The 26,566-nt window shown below is 40.2% G+C and overlaps 2 protein-coding genes and 1 long non-coding RNA gene across 6 annotated transcripts; 1 reads left to right on the top strand and 2 right to left on the bottom strand.

The window, feature by feature from the left end:
- Positions 1-218: 218 nt before the first annotated feature.
- RGS21 (regulator of G protein signaling 21) lies at positions 219-9,740 on the bottom strand. 3 transcript variants are annotated; one of them, XM_041479004.1, is made up of 7 exons: positions 8,467-9,740; positions 8,119-8,273; positions 5,629-5,878; positions 4,688-4,770; positions 3,164-3,240; positions 1,742-1,908; positions 219-788 (listed from the first exon to the last, which is right to left on the bottom strand). In XM_041479004.1, exons 4-7 carry the CDS (start codon positions 4,696-4,698, stop codon positions 585-587), a joined length of 459 nt encoding a protein of 152 aa, XP_041334938.1. In that variant the 5' UTR covers positions 4,699-4,770; positions 5,629-5,878; positions 8,119-8,273; positions 8,467-9,740; the 3' UTR covers positions 219-584. The 3 variants fall into 3 exon arrangements, with proteins under 3 accessions (XP_041334938.1, XP_041334939.1, XP_041334940.1); XM_041479005.1 differs by having other exon boundaries at positions 8,982-9,740; XM_041479006.1 differs by having other exon boundaries at positions 3,164-3,225; positions 8,119-9,740.
- A 3,242-nt stretch (positions 9,741-12,982) lies between these two features.
- Positions 12,983-20,993, bottom strand: LOC121359838 (regulator of G-protein signaling 18-like). 2 transcript variants are annotated; one of them, XM_041479090.1, is made up of 5 exons: positions 20,695-20,993; positions 19,911-20,012; positions 16,848-16,912; positions 15,654-15,820; positions 12,983-13,343 (listed from the first exon to the last, which is right to left on the bottom strand). In XM_041479090.1, the coding sequence occupies exons 1-5, from the start codon at positions 20,811-20,813 to the stop codon at positions 13,089-13,091; spliced, it is 708 nt and encodes a 235-aa protein (XP_041335024.1). In that variant the 5' UTR covers positions 20,814-20,993; the 3' UTR covers positions 12,983-13,088. The 2 variants fall into 2 exon arrangements, with proteins under 2 accessions (XP_041335024.1, XP_041335025.1); XM_041479091.1 differs by having other exon boundaries at positions 16,848-16,909.
- Positions 20,994-23,591: 2,598 nt separating this feature from the next.
- LOC121359839 lies at positions 23,592-24,203 on the top strand. Its single transcript, XR_005956095.1, has 2 exons — positions 23,592-23,742; positions 23,955-24,203. It is a non-coding gene; the product is annotated as an uncharacterized LOC121359839 (long non-coding RNA).
- Positions 24,204-26,566: the final 2,363 nt, after the last annotated feature.

Here is a 26,566-nt window from a genome sequence, read left to right as displayed (position 1 = left end):
TATTGAAGGCAGCTGTATTATGAAACATTAATTTGCTCTGAATGCCAAGAACATTTATTATAAAGCAGTTGCCTATTTATTAAATATTATCTAGTGTGTTATCGACCATATTTCTAGGTCTCCTGTTTTGAATTAGCATAAAACAAGTTTAAAAGAGGATTTAAAAATTTTTGCAAGCTACAGATAAGGTGACAAATGAAGGAGTAAATGTATTCAAGTCTCCTGAAAGGGATTTATTTTGGAGGCTATACTTCTAAAGAGGCATCAACAGCAAACAAGAAAACCAAAACATTATGCTTTAAAATCTCATATCTCTTTGAAAAATGAAACAAACACTGGAAAAAAAACCAACAATGGCAAACTTTTTTATTAGGAAGGTAGCTCAAGTGTCTAGCGTATTCCATCCTGCTTCTTGAATATTTCTCTACTGTTATTAGAAAGCATCACGTGCAATTTGTACTTAAAAACAAGCTGGCACAGGTGATTCTTGAAAGTGGCTTCTGCAATCACTTTAATAATGAATATTATCTGTGCAGAATTGCAGTGGGAGGCATTATCAATTCCTGAAGCCTCAGTGTTTTTCCTCACAGAAACGGGAGCCATCTCTTCTGATTTCTGTCCTGGTGCTTCTTCACCAGTTCCTTGTACACTTCTGACCTCAGAAATCTGGGAAAAGAGTCCTTTGCCATGAGACAGTAGACTGAGCTCTGAGCAGCATCAAAGCAGCTGAGGGTGGGCTCAGAGATGTTCTGGGAGATGTCATTTTTGGTATGGAAGTCGATATTAATCTGTAGGAAGAAAGGAGCACAAAAGCGGTGTCAGTTTGCTTGGAAAGCTGAGGTCTGTTTGTGTCCAGGACACAAGCTGCATTTGAATTTCCTCCCAAATAACCCAACTGATGCAAATAAACAGGAAGCTCATCCCTTCGTTTTCCAGCAGACTGAATTCTTCATTTTATTTGGTTCTTAAAAAGATGGCATTGCTGAAAAAAGAAGATAAAAACTTGCTTTTCCTTCTCATCTTTCTGCCAAACCAAATCCTATGAAGTACTGATTACCAAAGAGTAAATTAAAAGTGAAGGTGCTCAGCATCATTTTAGACTTTGGCCCTATGTATTTTCTAAGGATTTTTTGTTTTTAACAATAACAAGATGTATTTTAATCATATGTAAGAGATGGGAACGTTTAAAGCACTTTTGCTAGCAAAGGTAAAAACATCAGTGTAAATGTTTAAGGTGCAGAAAGTGAATAATGATTAATAAGCAATTTGTTCTTTCACAGTAAGCCTTTTTGAAGTAATTATAAAATTGAATTCTGTGATGGAAATTTTTGCATTCTCATCATGTCAAAAATACCTACACAAAAGAACAAATGCAATCATAAACCTACTAATGTTCTGGTGCACTGAATACAGAAGAGATGGTGCTTAATGCATGACAAAAAATTATTAGAGAAAACAAATTATATTGAGCATAAAGTTCCTTAAAATTTCTGACAGAAATTTCAGAAGACGATGTAAACTTATTCCCAGTGTGAAGAATGTAAAGAATATGAAGTGTAAACCATAACATCTTTGCTTCACAGAGCTGCACAAGGTGTTTACCTGGTAAATAATGGACATTAACGTGGGAGTTACAGCCAGGCTGAATTGTATTTTCGGTCATTCTTTGAAGCCTGGATCTGAACTTTCCACTTCATCACTATCCTCAGTACCCAAAGCACACACCGAAAAAACTCTTTACCTCCTTGGGAGCATCAGCTTGTATAAAGTCAGAATAAATCTTCTGGGCTTTCAAGGCAATCTTGGTGGGGGATTTTGTTTTCTTGAAGTCCTCGCAGGCCAGCCAGAACTCCACATTCTCCTCACTGAACTCGGATTTCAAAAATGTCCGAAAAGCTGCCAGGCCCTCTGGGGAAAATGCATCAGATAGTGATGAACTGACTTGAAATTGAAAGGCCAGTGCTATTTATGTGTGTGCATACTCACACACACACACACGTGTGTGTATATTTATATATTTACAGTATGTGTATAGTGTAACCTATGTATCTGCCACTCTTTTTACATGTCAGCTAGCAGTCAGGTTTGAGAAGCTGCTGCAGGGGAAATAAATAGGAGATTAAATTATGGTGCTGATAAGGGGGCTACTAAAAGAGTTTTTCAGTGAGTTGCCAACCAAAGATTGCTCTCAACTGCTGCCAGCTGTGGTTTGGTCTCTTTAGCACTGGTACATTTGTTAAAGGGGGATCCTAGAGGTTTTGGTCTTCAAAAGGATTTGTAGTGGCTGGGAAATCAGAGATTTGAGGCTGACTCCTGGGCTGAGAAGCAAATAGAAATGTAGGTCACACTGTGCTAGTGTGCTTCCCCCACAGCTGAGGTTCCCTGCCCAAATGTGCCTTCCATCTCCTTGCAAGGAAAGATGAAGACCTGGATAAAAGATGGACTCCTTGTTACTTCTTTGTTCCTCTTTCTTTTCTTTTCTTTTTTTTTTTTTTTTTTTTTCACTTTGAAGGGGAAAAAATGAAACCAATAAAGGTTTGTTTGGAATAAATGGTTTTCAGATTAATCCAAATCACAAGCTCTGAGTAAAGAAAGCTGGCAGTACCCAAATTTAGTTGTGTTAGTCAAGTTAATGCTCTCCAGGAACAGCATGGAGGCATCCCAGGGTCCAGGCCACAATATGACTGCTGGGAGATGGGGGAGGGGCAAGGACATTTCCAAGTTGCTTGTGGTTTGTGGTGTCAGGTCTGTAGAAATGGCACTTCTAGGAGAAGTGACTTTAGATATGCCATTTTTTGTTTGACTGGAAGTCACTGCACAACGCGCGTATTTCTCAGGAATACCTAAGAAAACCTTTGTGGTTTTTTTGTGTAAAAAATTATGAAAAATGAAACTACTGCAAGGGGAATTTAGCAATTACTTTAACAAAAACTATTTTATCGGATTTCTGCCTGCCCTTGAGCACTGGCCAGAAGGTGTGTTGTGTTTGCAGCTTGGACAAACCTCTCAGGACAGCAGCTCTCCCACCTCCAGCAGCAGCTCTGCTCAGTTCAGTGCATGTGGGGAGCTGAACTGGAGAGCAGTGTGAAAACCTGGCAGAAATGTTTGGTGAATGGGATGACAACTGTTTCAAAAACACATATGTTTTTCCATCACTTCTTACCTTTATTGGATAGTACTGTATCCACAGACTCAGACCAGGCCATGCTTTCCCCAGCATTTGACCTGTGGAAACAACATCTGCCCTTGAAAATAGCATTGTGGTCTCTGCTCTGTGCAGCCTGGGGTGGCTGAGAGCCTACGGTGTGGCTGGCTGCTGGAGAGAGGGGCTCAGCCACTCCTCCTACCCTACACACAGCAAAACAGGCATATTGGCACTGCTGACGTGATTATTCATCCTGGAAATACTTGTAATGCTTGCAGCTGGTGGAGCTCTAATAAAGCACAGGAGAGGTAGGAATGTTCTAGAGAGTGTACTGAATTTCTTCTCAAGTTCAAAAGGATTAAGCATTAATTTATACGGCACTTTTTGCTTGTAGTGACAGGAATTATGTTACCAAAGCTAACACTAAAATGTTACCAAGCTAACACTAATAGGAAACATGGGCCTCATATGAGCTTCTCAGTGGCATAAATAATTCATAGTAAATTCATAGTTTTGGCTCTTCCCCTGCAACTTGCTTTAGGCTTCTGCTAGGCATGAGGGCAAACACTTTGTTCTGTATAAAGTATTGCCAGCTTTCTTAAAACAAACAAATAAATAAACCCCACCAAAACAAACAACCAAAAAAGCAACCCCCCAAAAAACAACCAAACAAAAAAACCAACTCAGCATTAAAAAAAAAACCACAAGTACTCTCAAGTTCTGTAAAAGACATTTGATGTTCCTAAGGGGGCTCTGAGAGCTATCAAAACCCTGCTCTCTGAATTATAGAGGTTGGTTTGAGAGCTGTGTTCCACAGCCACTTCTCAGCATCACCACTAATGGTATTTTCTAATTGCAAATTTATAAAAAGATCATATAACAGTGTCAGGATATTACATGTCTGTAGTTATAATTATTACAAGGGATGGTGGCAGTGACACCTTAAACAATCAAGCTTTTTTGTAGCTCTCCATTTACTTTTATCCAGAGTGCAAAAATTGTATATAAGCAAGAAAAAAATTGTGCGTATTTGTAAGTATATATAAAGACATACATGAGGGAAGCTGGAGTGCAAATATAGTAAGTCTGTGAAACAACAAATGAAAACTAAACATAGCATTATGTTGTACTTTGTGAGACATCATGTGATCATGGCATTAATCAGCAGAGAATTTGTTTTAGCAACAATAAGAAACTTTTATCAAATATGTGATATATTTTCAGGATCTTTATTAAATGTTTACTAGCTGTCTTATCAAGCAAAATAGCAAAATGAAAGACCAGGATAAACCAGACAGTTTTGCTTCTTGTTCTTATGGGTAATATTAGTTGTTTTAATATTTACTCACCACTCAGAATGATCTCACTAACCATGTGGGATTTACTTGAACGGGAATGGAAAGCAGAATTGACAACAAGGAATCAGAATAGTCATATCCCCTTCACAGGGGGAAGGAAAATAAAGCTGTACAGATTATTCAAACTTGGTCATCCCATCGTGTAAATCTTCTACCATTAAAATAGACATAAACAGCAACTCACTTCACTGGCATTTTTTGTTCCACTGTTTGTCTGTCTGACTGTCTCAGGGAAGGCAGAGTTTCTTTTTCTGACTGATCTTCAAGCTGAAGGTACAGCAGGAACAATACAGTTAGCATGTGAATAATCAAACAGGACAATGCACACTGACAAATCTTCTCAACATTTTCTTTAAAATTATTTCTTTCAGAAATGTGGCCTATTTTTAAGCAGTGCCACTCTCACCTAATAGTGGCCATAATACAAAAGGACTGGGGGCAATGGCAACACATTCCTGCCCAGGGTCAGGGTGGTGGAGCGAGTCCAGAGAAGGGCAGCAGGTGGTGAAGGGGCTGGAGCACAGGTCTGATGGGGAGCAGCTGGGGGAGCTGGGGTGTTTAGCCTGGAGAAAAGCCCCAGAGGGGACCTTATAGCTCCCTAAAACTGGCTGAGAAGGGATTGTAGCCAGCTGCTGGTCTGTGTAATTTGTCTCTTGCTCTTGATAATTATTCTTTCATCCCCAGCTCTTTGCTTCCCCCGTATAACCCTCGCTGTCCCTCACTCTCCTTGAACACGCAGGTTTATTGATTGATTTCTTGCCTTCCTCCACATCTTGTCCTGAGGCCAAATCCTTTACTCAGATTGCTCAGATTCCTGGTTCTCAATGTCTCCACTTGGCATAAACTTCCAGTGGTTCAGGAACTGGGATCCCAGCTGTCCCAACTTGCAGGCTTAGGGATTTTTGTCTTCTCAGTTAAAATATTTTATACCTAGTAGAGCAGTCTTAGGAGTTTCAGTCCCATTTGATTTTCCTCTGAGGTACAGTCATGAGCAAAGCTGCCTCCTGCCTACCTGAGAACATCTTTCTTATTTTAGCCATGTCCATTTTCTAAGAAAGAAAAACCCAAGCACCACATGCCATGTTTTGCCCTTAGCAATGTTAGGAGGTTATTCCTTATCCTTACCTTTTGTAGATCTGTAAAATAAGTTTTGGGCCAATCTATTTGATGAACTTCACACGGGACAAAAAACCAGTGAATCTGGTCAATTGTGCTCCAGGAAGATGAAGTCAGATAGAAACAGATATGGAGAGGTGCATTACTGGGACGAGCAGGAGAATTGAACTGTCGTGCAGGAGAAGAATGAAAGACCAGTTTGTCTCTAAGATGAAAGCAGAGAGGAGCTATGATTGCCCTCTGAATACAGAGAGGTAACCTGGTGAGAAAAAATAATTATTTTAGCATAATGGTTATACTGACAAAAGAATAAATGTATAGAAGCAGTCAGTGAACAAATTCAGACTGAAAACCAGAATAAGGCTTCACAAACTGTTGTTCTTTGCAGTCTTCCAGCAGAATTTTTTGCCCTCTCAATTCTTCTGTACTTTGAAGATAGAGCTTCATATATTTTTGAGATTATTTTAAATTGTTGTCTTCATTAATAGAACACTAGAAATTATGACCTAAGATGCCCTTTTAGTCCCACATATTACTAAAAAATATTCTTGGCAGCAAAATTCTAATACTTTCTGTAATTCCTTAGCTTTGCATCTGCTTGCTTCTAAACATTATAGCAGAAGATCAGAAATGTTAATTATCATCCTGGTTTTCTGATGTGATTTTTATTTTGCTTAATTGGTCATTTTTTCTTATTTAGAGAACATCTTGTGTGCCAGAGAGGACCAAAAGCCTTTTAGTGCATTGTGCTCATGAGACTAACTTCAGCATCTTACACCTGGGAAGAAAACTTGCAGCATCTGCATTGACATCAAATCCTTTGTGCCTAATTCAGTCCCAGTTTGAGCTTTGGCAAAAGGAAGTAAACATCATACAATATCCAACCGTTATTTATTTGTGGAGCTTCTGGCTGGGCAGAGCGTAAACAGCTACAATTTGAATTTTTTAACAGTGTCATGATAGAAAAGTCAGTCCAGTTGTGAGGACAGAGGTGACACTAAATTAGGCAACTCATAATTTATGGCTGGCTCTGTTAATTTCTCAGTGTTTACCCTGTGTCTAATCCCAGTGGTTCTTCTATTTATCCACCTTAGAACTGTTACCATAAATTGATTTATTTTGCTTTTCTAAAAGAGGTGTTATCATTGTTATATCATAGTTCCATTAACTCCTGTGAAACTATGAGAGGGAAGGTTGAGGACCTGTGCCTATTTTTTCTTTAAATCATCAGATGACATACATTCATTTTAAAACAAAATTCCACATAGTGCCACACACACATTTCTAAAATTTCTGCCTGATAGCTTGTTATCTGAATGAAGCAGACATGATTTCAAGATTTTTCAGGACTGATGGATATTTTTGAAGTCAGTCTTAGCAGTCACAGAACTATGCTAAAACCCAGGAATATTCTAGCACACGCAATAAATGGATGGATGCAATCAAATTGCTTTTGCATTTTATGGGGTACTGCTCATAATCCACAAAAGCACAAAGAAGCTGTGAGGGACTCTTATCACTGTACAACATTCTGAGCTGTCAGTGACTGTTCAGTCTATGCAAGCTGAAAATATTTCAGGTATGCAGCAGGTTAATAGAATTGTTGTGATATTTGTACTGGGGCAATGAAAATAAGTTCACTAACCAAAGTTAGGCACAGCCACTTCTTCCCAAGTAAACCAGCTGGTTGTATTTCTCTGTACTTCCTCTGCTTGGAACTTAATAGTGTCTGGAAGGAAACTCTGATATTTCACTGAAATGTCATGGAAGAAAAAGTGATCTTAGTATTAAAACAAATGCATCAGCTGCTTGTGCAAGTGTGTTGCCTATTCATAATAACAGCATCAAGCAAACAAAATTAAATAAGAACATGTAGTAGAGATGGGCTGGAAATTGCACATAGAATTAGTGCTGACTTTTTGTGAATCTGGACCCAGCTGACACTGCTGGACCCAGCTGAAACAACAGTTATATCTTCAGTTCAGTCCTAGCTGGGAGTGGACCTCCAGAGTCACTCACGTCCTTATTTGCTCAGCTAATTGCAGGGTATTTTTCTCTTTATCTGTCAGGCCTGTGGCTTAACCTTCCAGTATCTCTGAGGACTGGGCTGTGGATTTGTGAATCCTCTGCCTTTTATGACATGGGAGAGCTGAAACTCTAGAAAAGGGAATGTGGATCTGACTGAATGTTCCCAACTTTGCCAATATTACTTGCTAAGAACCCTATATTTATTAAATATTTAAATCTCCAGAACGTTTAGGCTCACAGCTTGACTTTTACTGATGCTCACCTTTTGTTCTTTAACTGTCTTTAGGCATTAGTTTCGCTGAATTATCATCTTTTACGAAAAGCCATTGGCTGTTGCGGGCCATAAGACCTGTCATTTTTTGTTCATCTGACCTGGATTCTAATCACAATAGACCGTCTAAAGCAATGCTACATAACAAAAGTAATAATTTCCATTTACATATGTTCCTTAAAGGGCTGCCTTGTACTCACCTGAGCACAAAGTGAGAAAAGCTCACTCTCCAATGGATGTGCTGGTGTCTCCCAGCAGGTCAGTGTGTTAATGCTCCTCAGCACTTGGCCTTTGTTAATTCCATTCCATTCCATGCAGAGATTTGCTTGGGTATTGCTGGCTTGTACAAAGTAACCTCAGCAGAAAAAAAAAAAAAAAATTAATGTTCTGCTGCCCCAAGCAGTCGAAGCCCACGGGGACTTGGGTGCATCCCTTATGTTGGGAGAAGCCAACTTGATCCAAGCACTGCTGGCATCCTGAGAACATGGAAATGCCTGTCCCACGGGGATGCAAATAGACCTTAATCACAGCACTATGTAAATGCCCACCTTTCCACAGCCCTGCACAGCATGGGCAACTCACAAAATAATTGATATTTTTCCATGTGAATAACTCTGTGTGCCTTCAGTATGCTGCAGAGTTGTTTTGCATAAGAAAATGAGCTGTTATTTTCTACCCAAGCAAACTATGCCCTTCAGGTGAAATGTTTTGATTTCAAGAACAAGCTGTCAAAATATTTTACAGTGCTCTGGGCTCCTCATATTCAGGATTTCTAAGTGCTGTACAATCACAAACCTCCATTGGAAAAGAACTGGAAACAACTCTCAAAAAAATGTGCAACCAGAAAAAACTGGAATAGCATTAGCTGCAGAAGTTTAAAATGAGGCCACTAAGCTGTGAAGAAACAAGAGTGTCTTCCTTATGAGCAAATTTTATGGTGAAGAAATGAGAGTTCAGAGTTGTCCTTTTTTTAGGCTTCAGCCTTATGTTCTGTCCTGCTTGACAACTCTCAAATGGCTGTGGTAGGATTCTGTTTCTTGCTAGTTAATTTTAGTTACCCTACATGGAGAAGGCAGTGGTAGAGGCTAGATTGTAAATCTGGGAGTCCAGATAATTTCCTGTAAAGTATAAGGGAGAATTAGGAGGAGGTTACACAAACATATTATATTTAGGAAATGAGAGAGAAAAGCTTTGGTATGAACCAGAGGGAGCTTTTATGAGACCAGCCCTAAGTGATAAGAGCCCAACAAATGGAAGATAGCAACACATTAACAAGGAGAAAAGAAAAACTTGAGGCAAGCTTTGGTGTTGGATAGAGGAAATACATTTTTATCTTTGGCACAGAGCCACACAGGAGCTTAAAGGGCATTTGATTGAGGCATTTGACTAAAATGCAAAGAACAGAGTGGGATCTGGGATAGGCAGCTGAGCAAGGTGTAAATTCATGAGCATATGAATCACTGATGAGAGGAAGATGATTTTCTGCAATTTTTTTTCTCAGCTGAGGTCTTTGGCAGCATGTGTGGAAAGGAGAGGGAGCTGCATTCAAAGCAGTAGCTGTTTAAGGCAGGCTGAGCAGCTGGGGACAAAAGAGAGGAAAATGATCTGCTGTTTGTGAGTCACTTAAAAGTTGTAACATGTAAAAGCATGTAAGAGCTGTGTTACTGATTGCCTGCTTCACTGGAAGATGGAAATCAGTCTTCTTCTGTGAGATTATTTACCTTAGATTTCATTCTTGCTTCCTGTCAGTTGAAAAATCAGTCAAGTTTTCTTTTGTTCAATAACAAATCCACAACTGGAAGAAAATATTTGGTCCTGTGTATTTCCACCTCCCTCAAATTAAACAACAGCACCTTCAGCCAATTTAAAGCATCTAATTAGACTGAAGTGTTGAAACAAGAGGAAAACCTTGGTGCCACACAAGTCAGCAGATTGTTTCCCTCATACTTTGTGTGTTGAGACTTCATCTATGTAAGGAGTAAAGTGCAGTGTTTGGGTAAATTATTGTGTTGACAGGAGGAATATTTTGAGAGCTCTTGCTGAACCCTGAATGGCATATATAAATATAAAAAGCTGCTACATAAAACAATCTCCAATAATAGTACTAGGCTTTGTATATGTATTATTTGCATTAGGGTGGTCAATGAGAGGATTTACATAACTGTGGCACAGATTCTGCCAAAACTAGAGAAGCCTGACTCTGTTCTCTGGTACTACCCTAAGATTTGTGCTGTAAATCCACCTGGGCAGGGCCACTCCTGAGTCAGATCAGTCCTGGAACAGCATTACAGACTTATGCTAAATCCATGCCTACTTCATCTTCAGGACTGCAGAACAGCACTAAATAGTAGATGCTCATTTTCCCTCACTAAAAGGACCCTCTTCTAGAAAAAAAAAAAAATTGCAGGATAATTATGTAATTTTGGTTTATCTTTGTGTCCTTTGCCTTCCTTTCTCTGAGTTTATCTTGACTTTCTTTTTACAGTAGTTCCCATGGCACTAGTCTGCTGTAAATTCAGCTAGGGTTCATAATTATCTCTGGAAAACACACACGCATAAATAGCTACCAGGAATATCTTATTTGTTTGTTTTCATTGTGAAACTCATAAGAGGGACTAGCACTGTCAGTACCACAGAGTGATGGGTTTGAGGAAGGCCTCCCTGGAGATAAGCAAAATTTTCCATGTGTCTGTAAAATGAAATAAAGGGCACCTGCTGACTTTTATTTATCATTACGACCCTTCTGACTAGCAGCTGGGATTTTGCTAACAAGAAAAACTCTTACTCAGGGTACTGTATTTGTAATTTCGTTGGATTTTGGAACAGTATTAAATATATGTATTTTTTTCAGTTCTTTCCTTCATGGCAATCCACACAAGATATGGATTCTCTGCTGATATGAAGGCACGTAATCACACCAGTGCAGAATTTAGCCACAAGTGCGCAGGTTTTATGTCTGTGTGGCAACAAACCCAGTGCCAAGGTTTGGGTGGGGCTGTTCTCAATTCTGTTCCCTTCCTCCAGCACAGATCCTCGTACACGGCACAGGAACATGCACATTTTAAATATCTGAGAACTGGCATTCAGACATTGTTGGTGATACTAGAGACTCCCTCATCACAGAATCCCCAAGGCTGGAAGAGACCTTCAAAATCTAATCTAACCATTAACCGTCCCCAAGCACAGTCACCCCTAAGCCGTAGCCCCAAGCACCACAGCCAGAGGCCTCTTGAATTCTTCCAGAGACCGTGACCCCACTGCCTCCCTGGGCAGCTCATTCCAATGCCTGACCATTCTTTCAGTGAAAAAACCCCTTTGCCCAGGTCCTGACTGTTTTCGCTGTCAGAAAGAGCCTGTGCCTGCTGTTTTGAGATCAGGGAGGGTGATGAATAAACCATCACAGATCATCATTACAAATGTGTTTCCTCTCTGTTCCCCAGGTAAAGGTAAGAGCTTGGAGATGGCTCCTGGGTCACGGTGCCTCAGCAGCATTTCCACATGAGTTTGGATCTCTGTGCACAGTAACAATTCGATTGACGTGGCAGTGATTACAGCTAGAGTTGAACCCTAGGTGAAGTCTTCACATCTTCCTCATCAATGTACTGATGATAAATCAAATCCTGACAACTCTTTAAGCAGATCATATTTATTGGAAGTTAATAAAGCAGACAGGGAAACCTGCAGATCCAGCAGTTCATATACACTCAATGAACACAAAGTCCCATCCTCAGGAACTGCACCTCTTCTCCTTCACCACTTACAGAAAGGGGAGGGAAAGACAGAAAGCTTAAATTCCACAAGAAACAATGCCAATATATATACAAGTCATAGTCACAGACAAATCCTGCAGCCCCTTCCTAAATTGAACCAATGTCTAAGATTTCAAGAACTGCCCAAAGCTTCAAGGTATGTCTGCATCAACTATGAAAGAAAAGGACAGAATGACTGTGTGTGCTGACTATAAAAAAATATGTCTGTCTTTGATATTAAAGAAATAAAAAAGAAGATTTTTCCTTCCTCTTCTATAACCTATAGAGAGGATATTAATGACCAATGGAACTGAAATTTGCCCTACCTGAGTCCAAGAGCTGTTAATTTTCAGATACATTTTCAAAACAAAAGGCAGGAAAAAAAATTAGAATACAGTTTAGTAACAAAGCTGGTATACCATGACTATTTATAAATAAAAGTAGAAATATTTTATGTTTATATACATAGACATCACCTGGTATTTAAGGACACACATTGTGTTAAAATAGCATTCTTGTCCCTTTGCTGCTGCTTATTTAGTTGCAAAAAATTAGAATAGATGTCTTTGATGCCAAAGCTAATATATACATCATAACTTAAAAATAGACAACAGACATGTGGAATAAGAAAAATGTACCCCCAAAAAATTAAATAGATATTTTTACGTCCCTCTTAAAATAGGCAATGACTACATTGTAATTATAGATTTAATTATGCAGTGTCTTTAGTTAAAATTCATGTAACTTTGCATTATACCTATTAATGTTCCTGTGTGTTTTACAGTATGAGAAAATACCACAAATTCTCTGTGCTTAGTGTAGGAAATACTGCAAAAACATAAATGTGTGCAAAGACTGGATACAGAGATTCTAACTGTGATGAAACACTAGCCTAAATGGTACAGGCCCAGGATTCGTGTTGGGTAATATCAAATGGCACTATATGAGACATTTTTTAAGCAGGAAAATAAAATTTTCCCGCCAAATCTGATCCCAGCCTTTGCCTGAGTTTAAAAAAAAAAAAAAATCCTATATGAAAACTCCACATGCCAATACGTCACCTAGTTTTCTATGAAAGTGAGATTCTGCTCCAGAACTCTGACCTGCTGTAAGAGAATTTTCTTTTGCTTCACCACTTAGTTACACCTGCTGAGGGTTTGGGGTTTAAAACACACCCGGGTTGCTGCTGAGCTGGGCTGAGCTGGGCTGAGCTGGGCTGAGCTGGGCTGAGCTGGGCTGAGCTGGGCTGTCACCGCGCGGTGACACGGGCTGAGCTGGGCTGAGCTGGGCTGTCACCGCGCGGTGACACGGGCTGAGCTGGGCTGAGCTGGGCTGTCACCGCGCGGTGACACGGGCTGAGCTGGGCTGAGCTGGGCTGTCACCGCACGGTGACACGGGCTGAGGAGGGCTGAGCTGGGCTGTCACCACACGGTGAGGTCCGGCCGCACGCCCTGGAAGTCGCTGACCGTGAAGGAGCGGGAGCGGCGGCGCAGCGGGGCGCGGGCCGCGGGCCGGGCCTGCAGCAGGCCGAGGTAGGGAGCGGAGCGCAGGAAGCGCGGGTAGCTGTCCTGCTCCATCAGCCGGTACACCGTGCTCTGCGCCGCGTCGAAGGTGCTGCGTAGGGGCTGCCCGATGCTCTGGCTTGTGACTTCCTTGGTGTGAAAGTCCAGATTCACCTGGAGGATGAGGAAAAGGGTATTTGTTTAACGTACATTCATGCATATACAGTGTTGTTATCTACAGCACTGATACTGGACACTGGAAAAAAAACTTTTCTAATAAGAATGAAGCCTTAAGCTTTAGCTTTCATATTTTCCAGATTCTGTACTGCATTAGTTTATAACTCTGAACTTCATATAAAGTGTTGGCAGGTTCTCCCCACAGCTCAGTCACACAAACCAATCCTTTTCCAGCCCCAGAACCAAGGACACCGCTGCAGCTTCAGGCCCAAAAAGTGCAAACAGCAGGGAATGGAGGAGAGCAGACTGGGAGGGTGGGACTGCATCACCTGGAGCTGGAACTGGACAATGAACCCAAAATGGAAATGGACCAAAACTTATAAAAGTGTGAAAACTCAGGACCCAGGGTCCATCTTGGGTGTAGCCACGGCTCTTGTACTGCCCACAGTGTATCCTCTGAAGGCCTTTTAATAAATCCCTACTTTCTTCCTTTCTTCCTTCCCTACATCTGCCCAGCCTCTGTTCTAGTAGGCATCAGGAGGACCTTGAATCCCCCGTACAACAGGATATTAACACCACAGAATTGGTGTGTTCGCCTTCAGTGGTGGCTCTCAGAAAGTCTCCACAAATGTGTCATTGGTACCATGGAAAACTGGGGAAACAGAAGAAAAACTCTGATATTTGACGAAAAGTAACTTTCTAACGTGATCGCTGTACAGTCACAGCTTCCCAGCTTTGCAATACTGGACTATTACAGATCTCCCCTGCTCTCATGTGGGATTAAAGTAGAACTTGTTCTAATGAGATGATATTAGTGAATAGTTAAAATTTCTGGTTTCTGTGTAGTTTGTAGTGAGAAGGTAATAAAATTCTAATAATTTTTTTGTTTGTTTGTTTAAACTTAAACAGGTCTCGAGGCTTTAGATTGGGAAAATGTATAAAAATTACTATTTACTCCATGTGCTGCTGCATTCACCCTGGGAAATATTTAATAGTATAACAATTTTAATGAAGTGACAGGCACTGGTTCAAGCACGTTATTTTGAAAAATAAGGTAGAATATATAAAAAAATTGTTGACTCAATCAAGAAGTGACTTCTATAATGTTTTTCTTTTCCTCCCTGAGAGGCACCTGTCATTTCCATAAAACTAGTTGGAACATATAGTCTAGATCTAAGAGCTGGAGGGCAATTAGTGATCAGAGAAGGGTCCACTCATCTGAAATTTTATGATCCCATCAAACTGTAGGCTCAGAAATTTGTGTGTAAAAGAGTTTTGCTGGACAAGGAGTCAGAGGAGATGTGCAAGCTCCAGAGCTGTGTGGTCTCAGCTGAACCCAAGGGAGGAAGTCACACCAAAGCCAAGTGTCCAAGGTGAACCACAGCACCCACCCTGCCTGCACCAAACTCAAGCATGGCAGAGAAAGAAATTGTTGTATTACTATGACTTCCTGCCCTGTCCTCTCCTCAGCTTTCTCCTGCTCAACTCTTTGCTTCAGTCTCAAGCATTGACAGTGTCAGCACTTGTTACCTGTCCAGGGCTGCTTCTCCCCAAAGGCACACAGCAGGAAAAGGAATGGAAAGGGACATAAGTCCTTAAAAGTAGGCATTTCCTAGGAAAAGCAGATAGGAATCCTAATGCAATCTATAGGAATTGCAGGTGGGAACTGCACCGCTTTGCAATCCTTTCACTAAAATGAGAACTACACTTTTTTCACCCTCATTACAAGGAAGCAGAAGTTAGTGTTTAACTTCTGCTATTCTGGCAAATAAAAAAATACAGGTATTGGCAAGTGACATATTTGATCTGCTCAAATGTGATAGAATTACAGGAAACTGTAAGTCAAAAAGATCTATTCAAGAGGCTGCTTGTGATTTTGCTAAAAAGTTTATGATCTTCCAACCTGTTCATCTCCATTTAGGGCAAGCAAAAAATTATTTCTTTTGTTTATTTATTAACCCTTTCTAACACACTTCAGTAAAATGAAGAAGTTGGAAATATGAAAACTTTTTCATTCTTAGGGTACTAAAACAAGGCCTTAGTGTTGGTGAGGACTGTCATTATCAACATCATTTTGTGCTGACAGTAACACACCAGGGATATACAATTGGAGGTGGAGGGGTGGAGGGAGTCAACCAAGACAAGTCCATGCTCCTTCCAGAGTTTTGACTTTTAGGAAAGTCTTCTTATATCAGGGGACTGCACTATTAGCTCTTGAAGCTTCTTCTGGGCATGCACTTCTTAAAAGAAAGTTTCACCAGATGTAGTTGTGTCAATCAAGCACTGTGTGTAATGAGGAAGGTCTACCTCTTTTGGAGCATCTTTCTGTATGAATGTTTCAAAAATGGTCTTGGCTTTTGGCAGAAGTTCCTCTGCACTTTTGCTTTTCTTGTAATCCTCGCAGGCTATCCAGAACTCGATGTTCTCCTCACTGAACTCAGTTTTCAGAAACTTTGTGAAGGCATCCAGCCCAGCTACGAAAGGGAAAGTTGAATTGCATTAAAAAATATATCCTTATCAGACAGTTACTCTTTCAAAGAGTCTGTGAAAGGTAGTAAAATATGTTTTGCTCCCTTGGAATAATACCACATTACAGATAATTATCCTAGAATACATAACTGCTTTAAAATAAATGCAGTTTCTCCATTATGATCCTGCAACTCTCCTTAGAGAATTCTCAGCATCAGTAAAAAAATGCTACCAAGATCTCATAAATTTGGAAAAAAACATTAAGCAAAACATGTGGGAGTATGTGGAAGTGGTGGACTTTATTCCAGCTGAATATCAATACAGGTTGATCCAAAGACTATTTGAATCTTTGCTCATAAGTAAACCACTCTTCAGCAGCAATTTCAAATTGATGGCTTTCAGCATCTCTATAATTTGCTTTATCCTGCTGTTGTTATGCTGAGGATATTTTCTTTGTCAAGCATGCTTCATCTGTGGAAGTAATGCAATTGTGTGGATATGAACTGTTCAAGGAACAGATTCAAAGAGCCCACAGTGTCCAGCACTGTAGCTGAAACACGTGTGCCCCTCTGAAATGAAGGCAGGACATATGTGCATTTGATAATGATGGGAGCAGCAGGGCCTCTCAAATGATGGCCAGCTTGGATCCAATCACTGTCTTGGAAACAAACTGTCAGGACTGACATAGTCTTTTCTTAAAGACATGGAGCGTATGCAGTCAGGAATATTTGAGCAATATTACGGTTAAATGTTCCTGTTTGCTGAAGGGACTCTTTGCTGTCTGCTATATTACTTTGTTCAATAAAACACCAAGCACAAAAATTATTTTAAACTATTTTCACAAGTTGACAGCAAGCTATAACTGAAGAAGACAAGGAGAGCAGGAAACACATGCTGCCGTAAATGACCTATCATACCTAATTTAGGTAACTGCCATGTCTATTCAAGGACATAACTGGATTTTATAATTTTCCATCTTTTACCATCAATTTTCCATCCTAACAGTCTGCATAGAGAGAAAAAACTACTGACCTTTCTCAGAAAGCAGTTTGTCAAAAGACTCTCCCCATTTCACTGCTTCTTCAGGAGACACACTGCTTAAGAAACAGAAAGAAGTTTTGAAGAATTGTTCATACTGTGCATTAAGGAGGCTGTGTAACACACATTAACTGTCACTGTTGTGGCTCAGGACTGTTCCACAAAGCTTTTGATTAGATAACCTCACTAAGCGAGATCATTCTCTTAGGGGCTTCAGGAACATTTGCTTTAACTCACTCTTGACATTTTTTTCCTGCAGAGTTATACTTCTCTTTTTATAAAAACATAGAGCAGCGGCTTTTTGCTGTGGTATTTGTGTTGTCCTACCAATTTTTAAGGGAATTGAGACCATGTAGCATGGTAAAACTCATAAGGGAAAGAAGGTCTTGTCAGCTATTTAAACTCGAGATAGTCATGCAGAGATGTAGTTTTGAATATATTCACTCTGAGGCTGTTACCACAGTCTTCTTTTAATGAAATATGCAGAATTCTGTAGCCTGAAGACAAAACTGTAGCAATATGGTTTAGGTGTCAGTCTTACAGGGCAATAGCATGTGTCGTCTGGTTTGTTTACCACAAACATTTCAAGTGCCATGTTATTCTGAGACACTGTGCCTCATTTATAAAACTCCTCATGTTCTTCATCAAGTATGTCAAGTTGCACTTCAATTTTGAAAAATCTGCCCTAGGAAACAGCAAAGAAAGGGGAAAAAAACCCCAGTTTTTATCAGTTGCTTTGTGGATGTGAATGTTTAGAACCATTTTCATTCCAGGACAAATCACAGGACACTGAAAGTATCAGTAAGTGACAGGTCTGGGATTAGTTATCAGATCAACTTCTTATGGACCGAACGTTTCTGGAATATGATCCACTTCCTCATCAAGACTTGCTGTTCTGTTTCCTGATTTACACAGTTTGGGTTCCCTTGGCAGGGAGGAGGCATGTGAAGTTTAGTTGAAAGGAAATTCCAGTCTCTTTGGTAAGGAATTTAAGCCTGTAATGAGGCGTTTTGTTTTGTTTTGTTTTTAATTTTGATAGGTGTCACATATTTCATAGCTGAAGTAATTTCTTGCAGGAATGAAAATTTTATCTAGGGAGAAGAAAGCAGTTTGTGAGGAGAGGTACAAAGGCTGGAGAAATGAAATTCAGGAAAGCAGGGGGATTCTGGAGTCAGGGAAAATGAGACCTCGCTCCCTTACAGCGTTCATTAGTTGTGAGAATTGCAGAAAGTACAGTGAACTCTGAAATGCAGGTTTCTGTACCTACAGAAATTATTTTGGTCATAGTGAAAGATAAAGCCTTATGACTTCAGACCACATACTCAGTTCACAAAGGCATGAAATGCTGGAGTTTTGGAAACTCCTTTGCTGGGTTTGGAAACTCCTGCTGTGACTTTCTTGTTTTCCTTCAGCATCTGCAACAACCCGGGAGCCTCACAGACCCCCAACACCTGAGTGCAGCAGAGTTTGTGCAATAATAGACAGAAACCGAGATTTTTTCAGCTTTGCCACTTTCTAAATATGAGAAGAAAATAATTTAAACTAACGGTTTGACATTTCAACTAAAAGTGAACTTTTAAATGAACAGATTAATTAACTTTTCTGCTGTTACCCCAATTTCCATCTGCAATGTTTCATTAAAATCTCTTTCTACTTATTTTAGTAACTCTGTGAAAAATGGAAATAATAAAACCTAAGTAAATCACTTAATAAAATTCAAACTATTATCTCACTTTATTATTTGAAAAAGAGTAAATTTGTTTGGTTGGTTTTTTCCATTTTTTGACAAATATAATTGTCACTTTAATCCAAATATAAGACCAGCAAAAATCTACAAGTTTCTCTTCCGTACAAGAACAGTCAAATCTCTGTTAGTAAAACATCAGCTGAGAGTAACATGGTAAAAGACAGCTGGCTGAATGAGGAAATGATGTTAAAAGGGAGAAATTCTTCAGAGAATTGTTACTGCTCTGAAAGTGCTGTCTGGCAGATTGTAAGAATGCAGTGAATGGCTGTACTTTGTATTAAATACCTGGGGTATATGAGCCACCCAGCACTGTCTGCTTCTGCTTTCTCTTTACAGATGCAATTTTAGAATGGTTTTACATGTCTGCAGCCAGGGTATCTCAAAGCATGAGCAACAAACACAGCCTGGTTACTCAGATGCACCAGTGGGAGTGTTTAGATACCCCCTCCCCAGCCACTCTTCTATGGGTTCTAGAAGCACAGTTTGGGTCCTTAGGTGACCTCTACCATGTGCTCATTAATTAGCACATTAATGGCTTGTAGAAGCAGCTGTGGTCAAAACAGGCAGCTTGGTCCGGAAAGTGAGGACTGCTGGAACAAGGGAAAAGGCCGTGGTAAGCGCTGAAGTGTTCTGGAGTGATTTGTGGTGGAAAGAAGGGGCCGATACATATTATAGGCCACAGTGTTGTAGAATTCTACATATTCCTTCTTCTCAGTCAGGACCTAAAAATGTAATTCTTAATATAGCAGTGACATCTTGGTACTCCATTGAAGTGAGGAATTAAACTCTTGTGGAAGTCAGTAAACCCGAGATTGTACCCTGCATCTTTATGGTAAATACTAGGAACAATACTACCAGAGTGTATGAATTTTGCAGACAAGAGTATTCAACCAATTACTGCAGTTACTAAGGAACTCTGCATTCACTATTTAACACAGCTATGGCATTTGTACATCACAGAAGTCTTTGGAAAACCTGCTTTGCCAGGAGCTGTATGATTTTCCTGCCAGCTGCATTTCTGAGTGGATTATTGCTCTGTACAATCAGTGGACTCGTACCAAGGCTGCTGGCACAAGGTTTAAACCTCTCTGCAAGTGTATGGAGACCAAGTGGTGTGAAAACACTGCTGATTACATTGATACATACCAGGTAATTCTGTAGTGTTTGCATGCTTGGGTTACACTGATAAATTTTCAGTGTTGCTCTGCCCAGTCTGAATGCACACACATGGGTACAGGAAACATCCTGAGTCACACAGGTGCTTCTTGTGGAGGGAATCCCCAGCCGACCTAGTCTTTTACAATGTTTACCTTGCTGCTTTTGTCAAGTTTCCAGGTTTGCCAAGGTGATCACTTTCATGGAATTCAGGTTTCTGCAGGAGCAGGCTCAGCCTATTTCTCTTCTGCTTAGCTCTACGACAGAATTGAAGTAGCTTTTCAAGAACCATTGTAGAAAGTTGGTTTTTCCCTCTCAAGCATTCTCTGCTTCTCCATTATACAGCTCCCTATTTTCACTTACAGTAATGTTGGTGTTACTTCTCCTACATATATTATTCACATCAATGTTTTTTTCTTCATAGCTTAGCACATATTTTACACTGGCAAAGAAAAATGGAAATCCTTTAATTTTCAGCATCCATTTAATTTATTTTAAAGATGAGGGGCCAAACTTCCCATTAGAGAATGTAAACAGTTGGCTCAGCGTCTTCTACTTTTAATGTTTCACAAAGAAAAAAGGAACTATTGCTTCCTGTCATTTGACATTTTTGAAAAAAGCTTTCCCGGATGATAATCAGGCTTTAGAGAAGCATTTCTCAGAACTTCTTGCAACCTCTTTTTCTTAGTATTTTTAGATCATTAATTTGGTTTGTTTCTTGTCCTCAAAAAAAATGAGAGTACTTTGAGATAACTCTTCTAAAAAGAGTTAATATTTTACACATATTTTACACCATTTCTAGGATTGCAGTTCATGAAATCTCATATATAAGTCAAAAATTAAATTAGCTGTGCCCTAAATTCATCCCCACAAACTATGCTAGAAGAATCCTCCATGTAAACAGAACACGCAGAGGGTCGGCATGACCTGAACACTTACCCAGGCTTGCTTGCCTTGTGTGGCTCTTCCTTAATCGCTGATTTTGTGACTTTGTAATAGGGTTTATCCTTTGAAGCAGAAATGTTGAGTTGGGGGAATAAAAGAAGTGGGTTCTCCATCTTCTTCTAGAGAAGCTTCTGGCAAGGTTCCCTTTGCTCCCTCACCCCCGGAGCGGGCTGGCTCGGGCTCTCACATGCTGCCCTGGCCGGCCCCAGCCCTGTGTCCAGAGGAGGTGGTGGCAGGAGGTGGCTCTGCAGCTGTGCCCACGCTGGGCTCTGAGGGCAGCTCTGGTTGTGCCCTCGTCCCTTGGGGAAGTGACACTGCAGCTCCGCAGGGCTCGCGCTGCAAACCACAGCCCAGAGCTGCGGCTGCTCAGCTCCTGCTCGGGGTAGGGTGACACCAGCCCGTGCTCCCAAACACCTGTACATGCCCTAGGCTCCTAAAATTAACCTCAATGACAGTCATGCCACATGAAATAACATACAGCCTTCTCTTCAGCCCCCAGAGGCGCTCCATCCGCCCTTAAGCTGCTCTCTGCAGCCTCAGTGCCATGTGCATCCACGGCACCCTGACTTCAAACTCAGAGTTTCTCTGCGTCTCCTCCAAGCTTTGGCTGATCAATCATTTTGCAAGCAGATATTTTAGTTTTTGCACCATTCTTCAGAAATTACAACCACTCACTTCTAATTTCCAGTTTGTCCACTAAATGCTCCCTCTTTCATTTCTCTGACTGTGGATTTATTTTTACTTGCAATCTCCCACACAAGACAGAAAGTCTTCAGAAAAAAAAAAAAAAATCTGTGTTTTTTTAAATTTTATTTTGTTACTAAATAACCCAAAACTTCTCATTTCAGTTTGCATAAGGTAAAAATGTATTAATCTTTGAGGTTCATCAGCACAGGTTATCTCTTCACATACAAGTCTAATGTCAGTTAAGTTTCTTGGGTTTAAGTTCACTTTCTGTTGGAGGTGTCATAGGAACAATACATCTAATAAAGAAACATCTTCAGTGTTAGCTGAATGAGGCACTGGAAAGGGTTAAAATTACTGCAGTAGTTAATTTATTAAGCATTTAATAGTTCTCATGTTTTTAATGGCAGTGTCTCGTTTTGATTTCTCAGGTAGGACATTGAGCTTTGAGGAGAAGACATGACCTCATTACCTCCCATAATTTTGTTATGTTTTACTTACATGGGTACTTCTGGTGAGAGTTCCACTGTGGCCTTTTTCTTGTGGAGCTGAGGAGGATGGGAATGGGAGACACTAATATTCAAAAGAAATTTTAAAAAAACCAACTCTGCTAGGAATCCAAATTTGTGAAACATTAACAGAAGAATAAGATGTAATCTATCATGATTTTTTTTAAGAGTTAACTGAAAAACTCTCATGTGCTACATGTGTGATACAAATTTTAAAATCAGACTGAAAGGGAAACAGTGCAAACTGCCTTTTGTAACCCAAGGGACTTTAGGAAGCAGGGTTACAGTTTAAACCTAATTTTCAATTTCAGAGAAGGCTTATGCATAATATCATGCATATTTTAAAATGGCTTTAACTGCAGCTGTGTTTAATAATTTATTCTGCCTTTTACAGATAAGTAAATAAATACAGACTGCGTGACTTTATTTCACTTTTCTGCAATAGTGGTGGTCACATGAGCTTTTTTTACCTGTTATGTGTACAAAATACTGTGCTCATCTGCCATAATTTTGTTACCTGCTGATTTCAGCTCCCAGAAAATATTTGTAATTGTAGCCTCCACATTCCATCTAAGCTGATTTAAGAAAGATTTGGAGCATGGAATATAATTCAGAGGTGAATTATGAGGGGCCACTGTGCCAGGCAGCTTCTAGATGGGGATGAGCAGCTGTGTCCCTCTTTCAGCACCCTCCAGCCATGGTCTGAAGGGCCTGTCCCACTCACTCTTCAATGACCCTAAATGGGTTTTACGCCTTAGATTATTGAATTATTCCTGTACTACACTGCAAGCAATTGTGTCAGTCCTGACTGCAGCAGTGTGCTGTACACCTCCTGAGAATTCACTTGGAAATCTGAAGGAATGTGGAGAGGGGGGGAATAATCACATACAATCTTTCCCCCACTCACCCACATTTTTTCCCCCCATTAATAGAAAGCTTATACTAAATCTAGGCCATGAAGTAGCCAAATTGCCTCCAAGTCAGTCTCTGTTTTGTCAGCACTGCTGCTGGTGCTAATGAGCATCCCTGTTTTGAATTGTAAGCTACAGTAGTTATAGTAACAGTATTAATGACCCTGTAAATGCTTCTGGGCCATTTTGGGTGCTGCAAGATGACGATACAGGAAAATGAATAAGTTATTTTAAAACCAGATAAAGCAGACACAGAATATTATGTTGATAACATGACTAGAGATCTAGAAAGCTCCAAAAAAAATTTGTGATGAGAACTAAATGTCCTGTTTCCCAGCCATTTCTCTAACCACTGAAAAATGTTGGGAAGGAGGCTACTGATTTTTAAGCCCTCAAATCAAGATTCTCTCTGAAATGTGAGAACAATATTGAGTTAATGTTCTATTACTTGCAGAAATACATTTTTCAATGGTTAGATGAATATTAAATGTATTTTCATAACAACCTTCATGTGACACAAAAGTAAAATTGTATAGAGAATAAAGTGCTGGATGATGAGTCGATGTCCTGATCCTTTGGGCCTTCCTGTTCTTTGGCTGAAAAGTGTCTGCACTGGTTTCTGTTTGTGTTTGGTAAGGTCCTGTCACAGCTGATGATCAGGTCATGCTTGATTTGTATAGACACAGTAGCTGCCCTCCGTGAAAGAAATATTGACTGACAGTGTTAGCAATAAGGCCATGGTATTGTACACTGAGAATGTCATGTTTTCTTTTTACAGGGAGTCTCTGAGAGATTCAGGCTTTCAGTCCAGCTGAATAGAAGTGCAGCCCTGACTGAGCAGTTCAGCTCGGCAAAAAGAGCTGGAGCACAATGGGAAATCCTCCCTTGTCAGTAATCCCACAGCATCTCTCTCCAAAGCTGTTTTCCTTACTTCCCAGGTAAATACAAACTTTGCCTCCTCCATTTCCATTCTCATGTTCTGGCACTGCCCGGGCTTCTCCACAGCCAAGCTCCAGCACTGGTCTTATTCAAATCCAATCTTACCAGTATGGCTTTTGTTGGGTTAGGTTTCTGCTGAAGGGAAGCAATATTTATGAGAATAAAAACAAAATACCAAAACCAATAGTGTTTTTACTGTTTTTTCTTACAGGAAGGAATAAGCATGGAAAGAAACTTCACTGAAGAGCATGGGCTGAAAACATGAATTTCCATATTTCATTTCCATGTAAAGACATTTGAAGACTTGAAAATTAAAATTGTCTGGTTTGAACTAATTTGGTTTTAATTAATAATTCTGCTCTTCAGTCACTTCTGACCAATTTATCACTCCTCAATATTTTTGTTGTTTATTCCTATTTGGAAACAATAATTGAATGTAAAATTTAATAAATAATATGATCCAAGTCATGGCTGGTTTTTTATCTCTTCCCCATGAAGCAAATCCAGAAGGAAGAGAGTTCTATTGGAAATGTAGAGGATCTTGCTGTCTGCTAATTCAGGGAATTTGTTTAGTGGTGCCCTTAAAAGATGCATCCCAGGGGAGGGGGTTGTCGTGTGGGGTTCTTCAGTTACACAAGGAGAATCATTGCAACGCCTGCACACAGCTCGCGTTGAAAAACGTGTTTTTCTCCTTTATTGCTGCTGCTTAAAAGGAAGGAAACAAAATTGCATTGTTTCAGATATGAAGCACTGCCAACAGGAACATAACGCTTTGCATTTGGGGTCTGCTAGCCAGGCATTGCTAAAGGATTTTTTAAGCCATCCCTGATGAAAACTCAAGAGCGGCACAGGCTTGGGAGTCTTTGTAGCTTCATCAGAACTTCTGCGGGGGGAAGTGTTTACATCCGTGCTAAACGGAATTAATTTATTTGGTCTTTTGAAAGGTCAGAATAAGAAAGTGAGTCTGCAAAGTTCTCAGCTGTATTCATTTCCTGCCTGGCCCGCGGTTGCCGGCCGGCATCTCTGGTTAGTGCTGTTTACAAGTGACATGCATCACTGTCACCATTAATCTTCAGGCAGTCGTTTCCTCGGCTGAGCCCTGCGGTGTTCGCAGCCATCTCTGACATCAGTGCTCATTAGACAATGGCGTGTTAATGACCAGCTTCCGGAAAGGCTCACCTTCCACGCTCACAGGCCTCTTTTAAAAGAGTTTTTTTTCTTTGTGCTATTCACTGGAAATGCTGAAGGCAGGAATGTTCTCTAAATCCTGCCCAAAATATCCTTCCTACTGCAGTTCTGCACTACTGGATTTATTTCTGCCTTACAGAAACCCAGAAGGACTCCTCACATGACAACCTGTTCTTGGGGGTTTTTAAAGTTGTTTTTTTTTTAAAGACAGATTTTTATCAACCCATGGCAATGGAGCAAACAGTGGAAAGTATTGGGCTGAGAATTTTCTGGTCCTTCTGGGAAAGGTGTGGGACTTGCTTGGTCATGCACAAGAGGGCTGTGACTCCTAGTCCACTGACTGTTAACCGTAATATCAAACTCCCTACAGAACACAAGGGAATAAAATCTGTGTTGCATCAGGACTGAGTCTGCTATCACTGAACTACTGGGTGGTTTAAGCAGAGCCAACATGCTTAATGCTGGGCATGTCCTTACTCTGCTTTTCCAGTCAGAGTATCAGGAACATCTCGGGATGCTGCAGCCCAGGCTGAGCTACCAGGGCAGGCATTGTCAAACAACTATTCTGCAATATCTTTTTTCAGCTTATATGTTATTATATTTTATTGTTACTTCTTCCTGATAACACTTTGTTCTTGTGTCCTGAATTTAGCTGAGGCAAATAGTCCAACAGTTTATAAAGTGGTATGGTGGATTTCCCATCAGAGCAGTAAAATTTGGTACCCAAAAAACTTGAAAATATATAGCTAAATTTCCACATGAATGTAAATATATTATCTTCAAAGTCTGTCAAAAGAAGACAGCATCTGAAGATATAAAAACTACATGTCAATCTGATCTTTCTGTTCAGTAATTACCCAAAGGCGTTCATCACAAAAATTAGGTAAAAATAATAATGTTACATCACATTTCAGTACAATCTTCAGAATGACTGAGAAATTTTCCAGGAAGGTTCAACTGATATTTGAGGATTGAAAAAAGCTGTATTCAAAAATGTAAGCTAGGCCAGTTTTATTTCCTAGATTATGGAAGTTTTGCAGTTGTAGTTTTCTTTTCCTCCTTCCAAACTTAGAAATCTAATGAGGAGTTTGGCTTTGAGGCAGGGACACTCTTTGTCATCCTTTACCAGTCAGTCATAGTCTCTCTTTTTCGTTGCTAATATCAGAATTTCCAACAAAAGCCTTCTGCAACCAGGCATCAGGGTACCAGCTTTCCCAAAACTACTATCCAATTTTTTCAGATTTGCAGGAACCCTCAAGAAAACTTGCTGGTTACCTAACACAGTGAGAGGCTGAGGGCTGTGAATCCTAGAGAACCTTCAGGGAAGCTTCAGGCATAGCAGAGACAAGGCTTTGCTCTAGTAAAGTCCTTGTGTGAATGTTTAATTCCAGTCGTGCAAGAAATCTTATCTGATTCGTTCGCAGTGTTGTGTTGGAGACTGTGTGAACTGGCAAAGATCTGAGACATTTTGGGACCCAGCAGATGTGAGCAGCAACAGCAGAAACAATTGAACCCATCCTTCATTCTGCTAGGCAGCAGGATGGATTTTATGAATTCCTCACTGTCACCCTGTGCTGTTATTACCATGACAAAAGACCTTGCCATTTGGGCACTATCCATTCCTCAAACTTTTCA

This window comes from Pyrgilauda ruficollis, unplaced genomic scaffold (genome assembly GCF_017590135.1).
Source record: "Pyrgilauda ruficollis isolate IOZ18807 unplaced genomic scaffold, ASM1759013v1 scaffold47, whole genome shotgun sequence".
NCBI classification, from domain to species: Eukaryota; Metazoa; Chordata; class Aves; order Passeriformes; family Passeridae; genus Pyrgilauda; species Pyrgilauda ruficollis.
The sequence above is the reverse complement of the archived record's forward strand: the minus strand, read 5'-3'. Positions and strand labels throughout refer to the sequence as shown.

What these genes read in the sequence shown, in the direction of transcription:
- LOC121359838 (XM_041479090.1), bottom strand. Translation starts at nt 20,813, where the DNA reads ATGGAGAACCCACTTCTTTTATTCCCCCAACTCAACATTTCTGCTTCA. An exon ending in CACAAGGCAAGCAAGCCTGG is followed by an intron (nt 20,013 to 20,694) that starts GTAAGTGTTCAG and finishes ATTCTGTCGTAG; the next exon opens with AGCTAAGCAGAAGAGAAATA. An exon ending in CAAACTGCTTTCTGAGAAAG is followed by an intron (nt 15,821 to 16,847) that starts GTCAGTAGTTTT and finishes TCCCTTTCGTAG; the next exon opens with CTGGGCTGGATGCCTTCACA.
- RGS21 (XM_041479004.1), bottom strand. An exon ending in TACAGTACTATCCAATAAAG is followed by an intron (nt 1,909 to 3,163) that starts GTAAGAAGTGAT and finishes CATTTTCCCCAG; the next exon opens with AGGGCCTGGCAGCTTTTCGG. An exon ending in AAGCTGATGCTCCCAAGGAG is followed by an intron (nt 789 to 1,741) that starts GTAAAGAGTTTT and finishes TTCTTCCTACAG; the next exon opens with ATTAATATCGACTTCCATAC.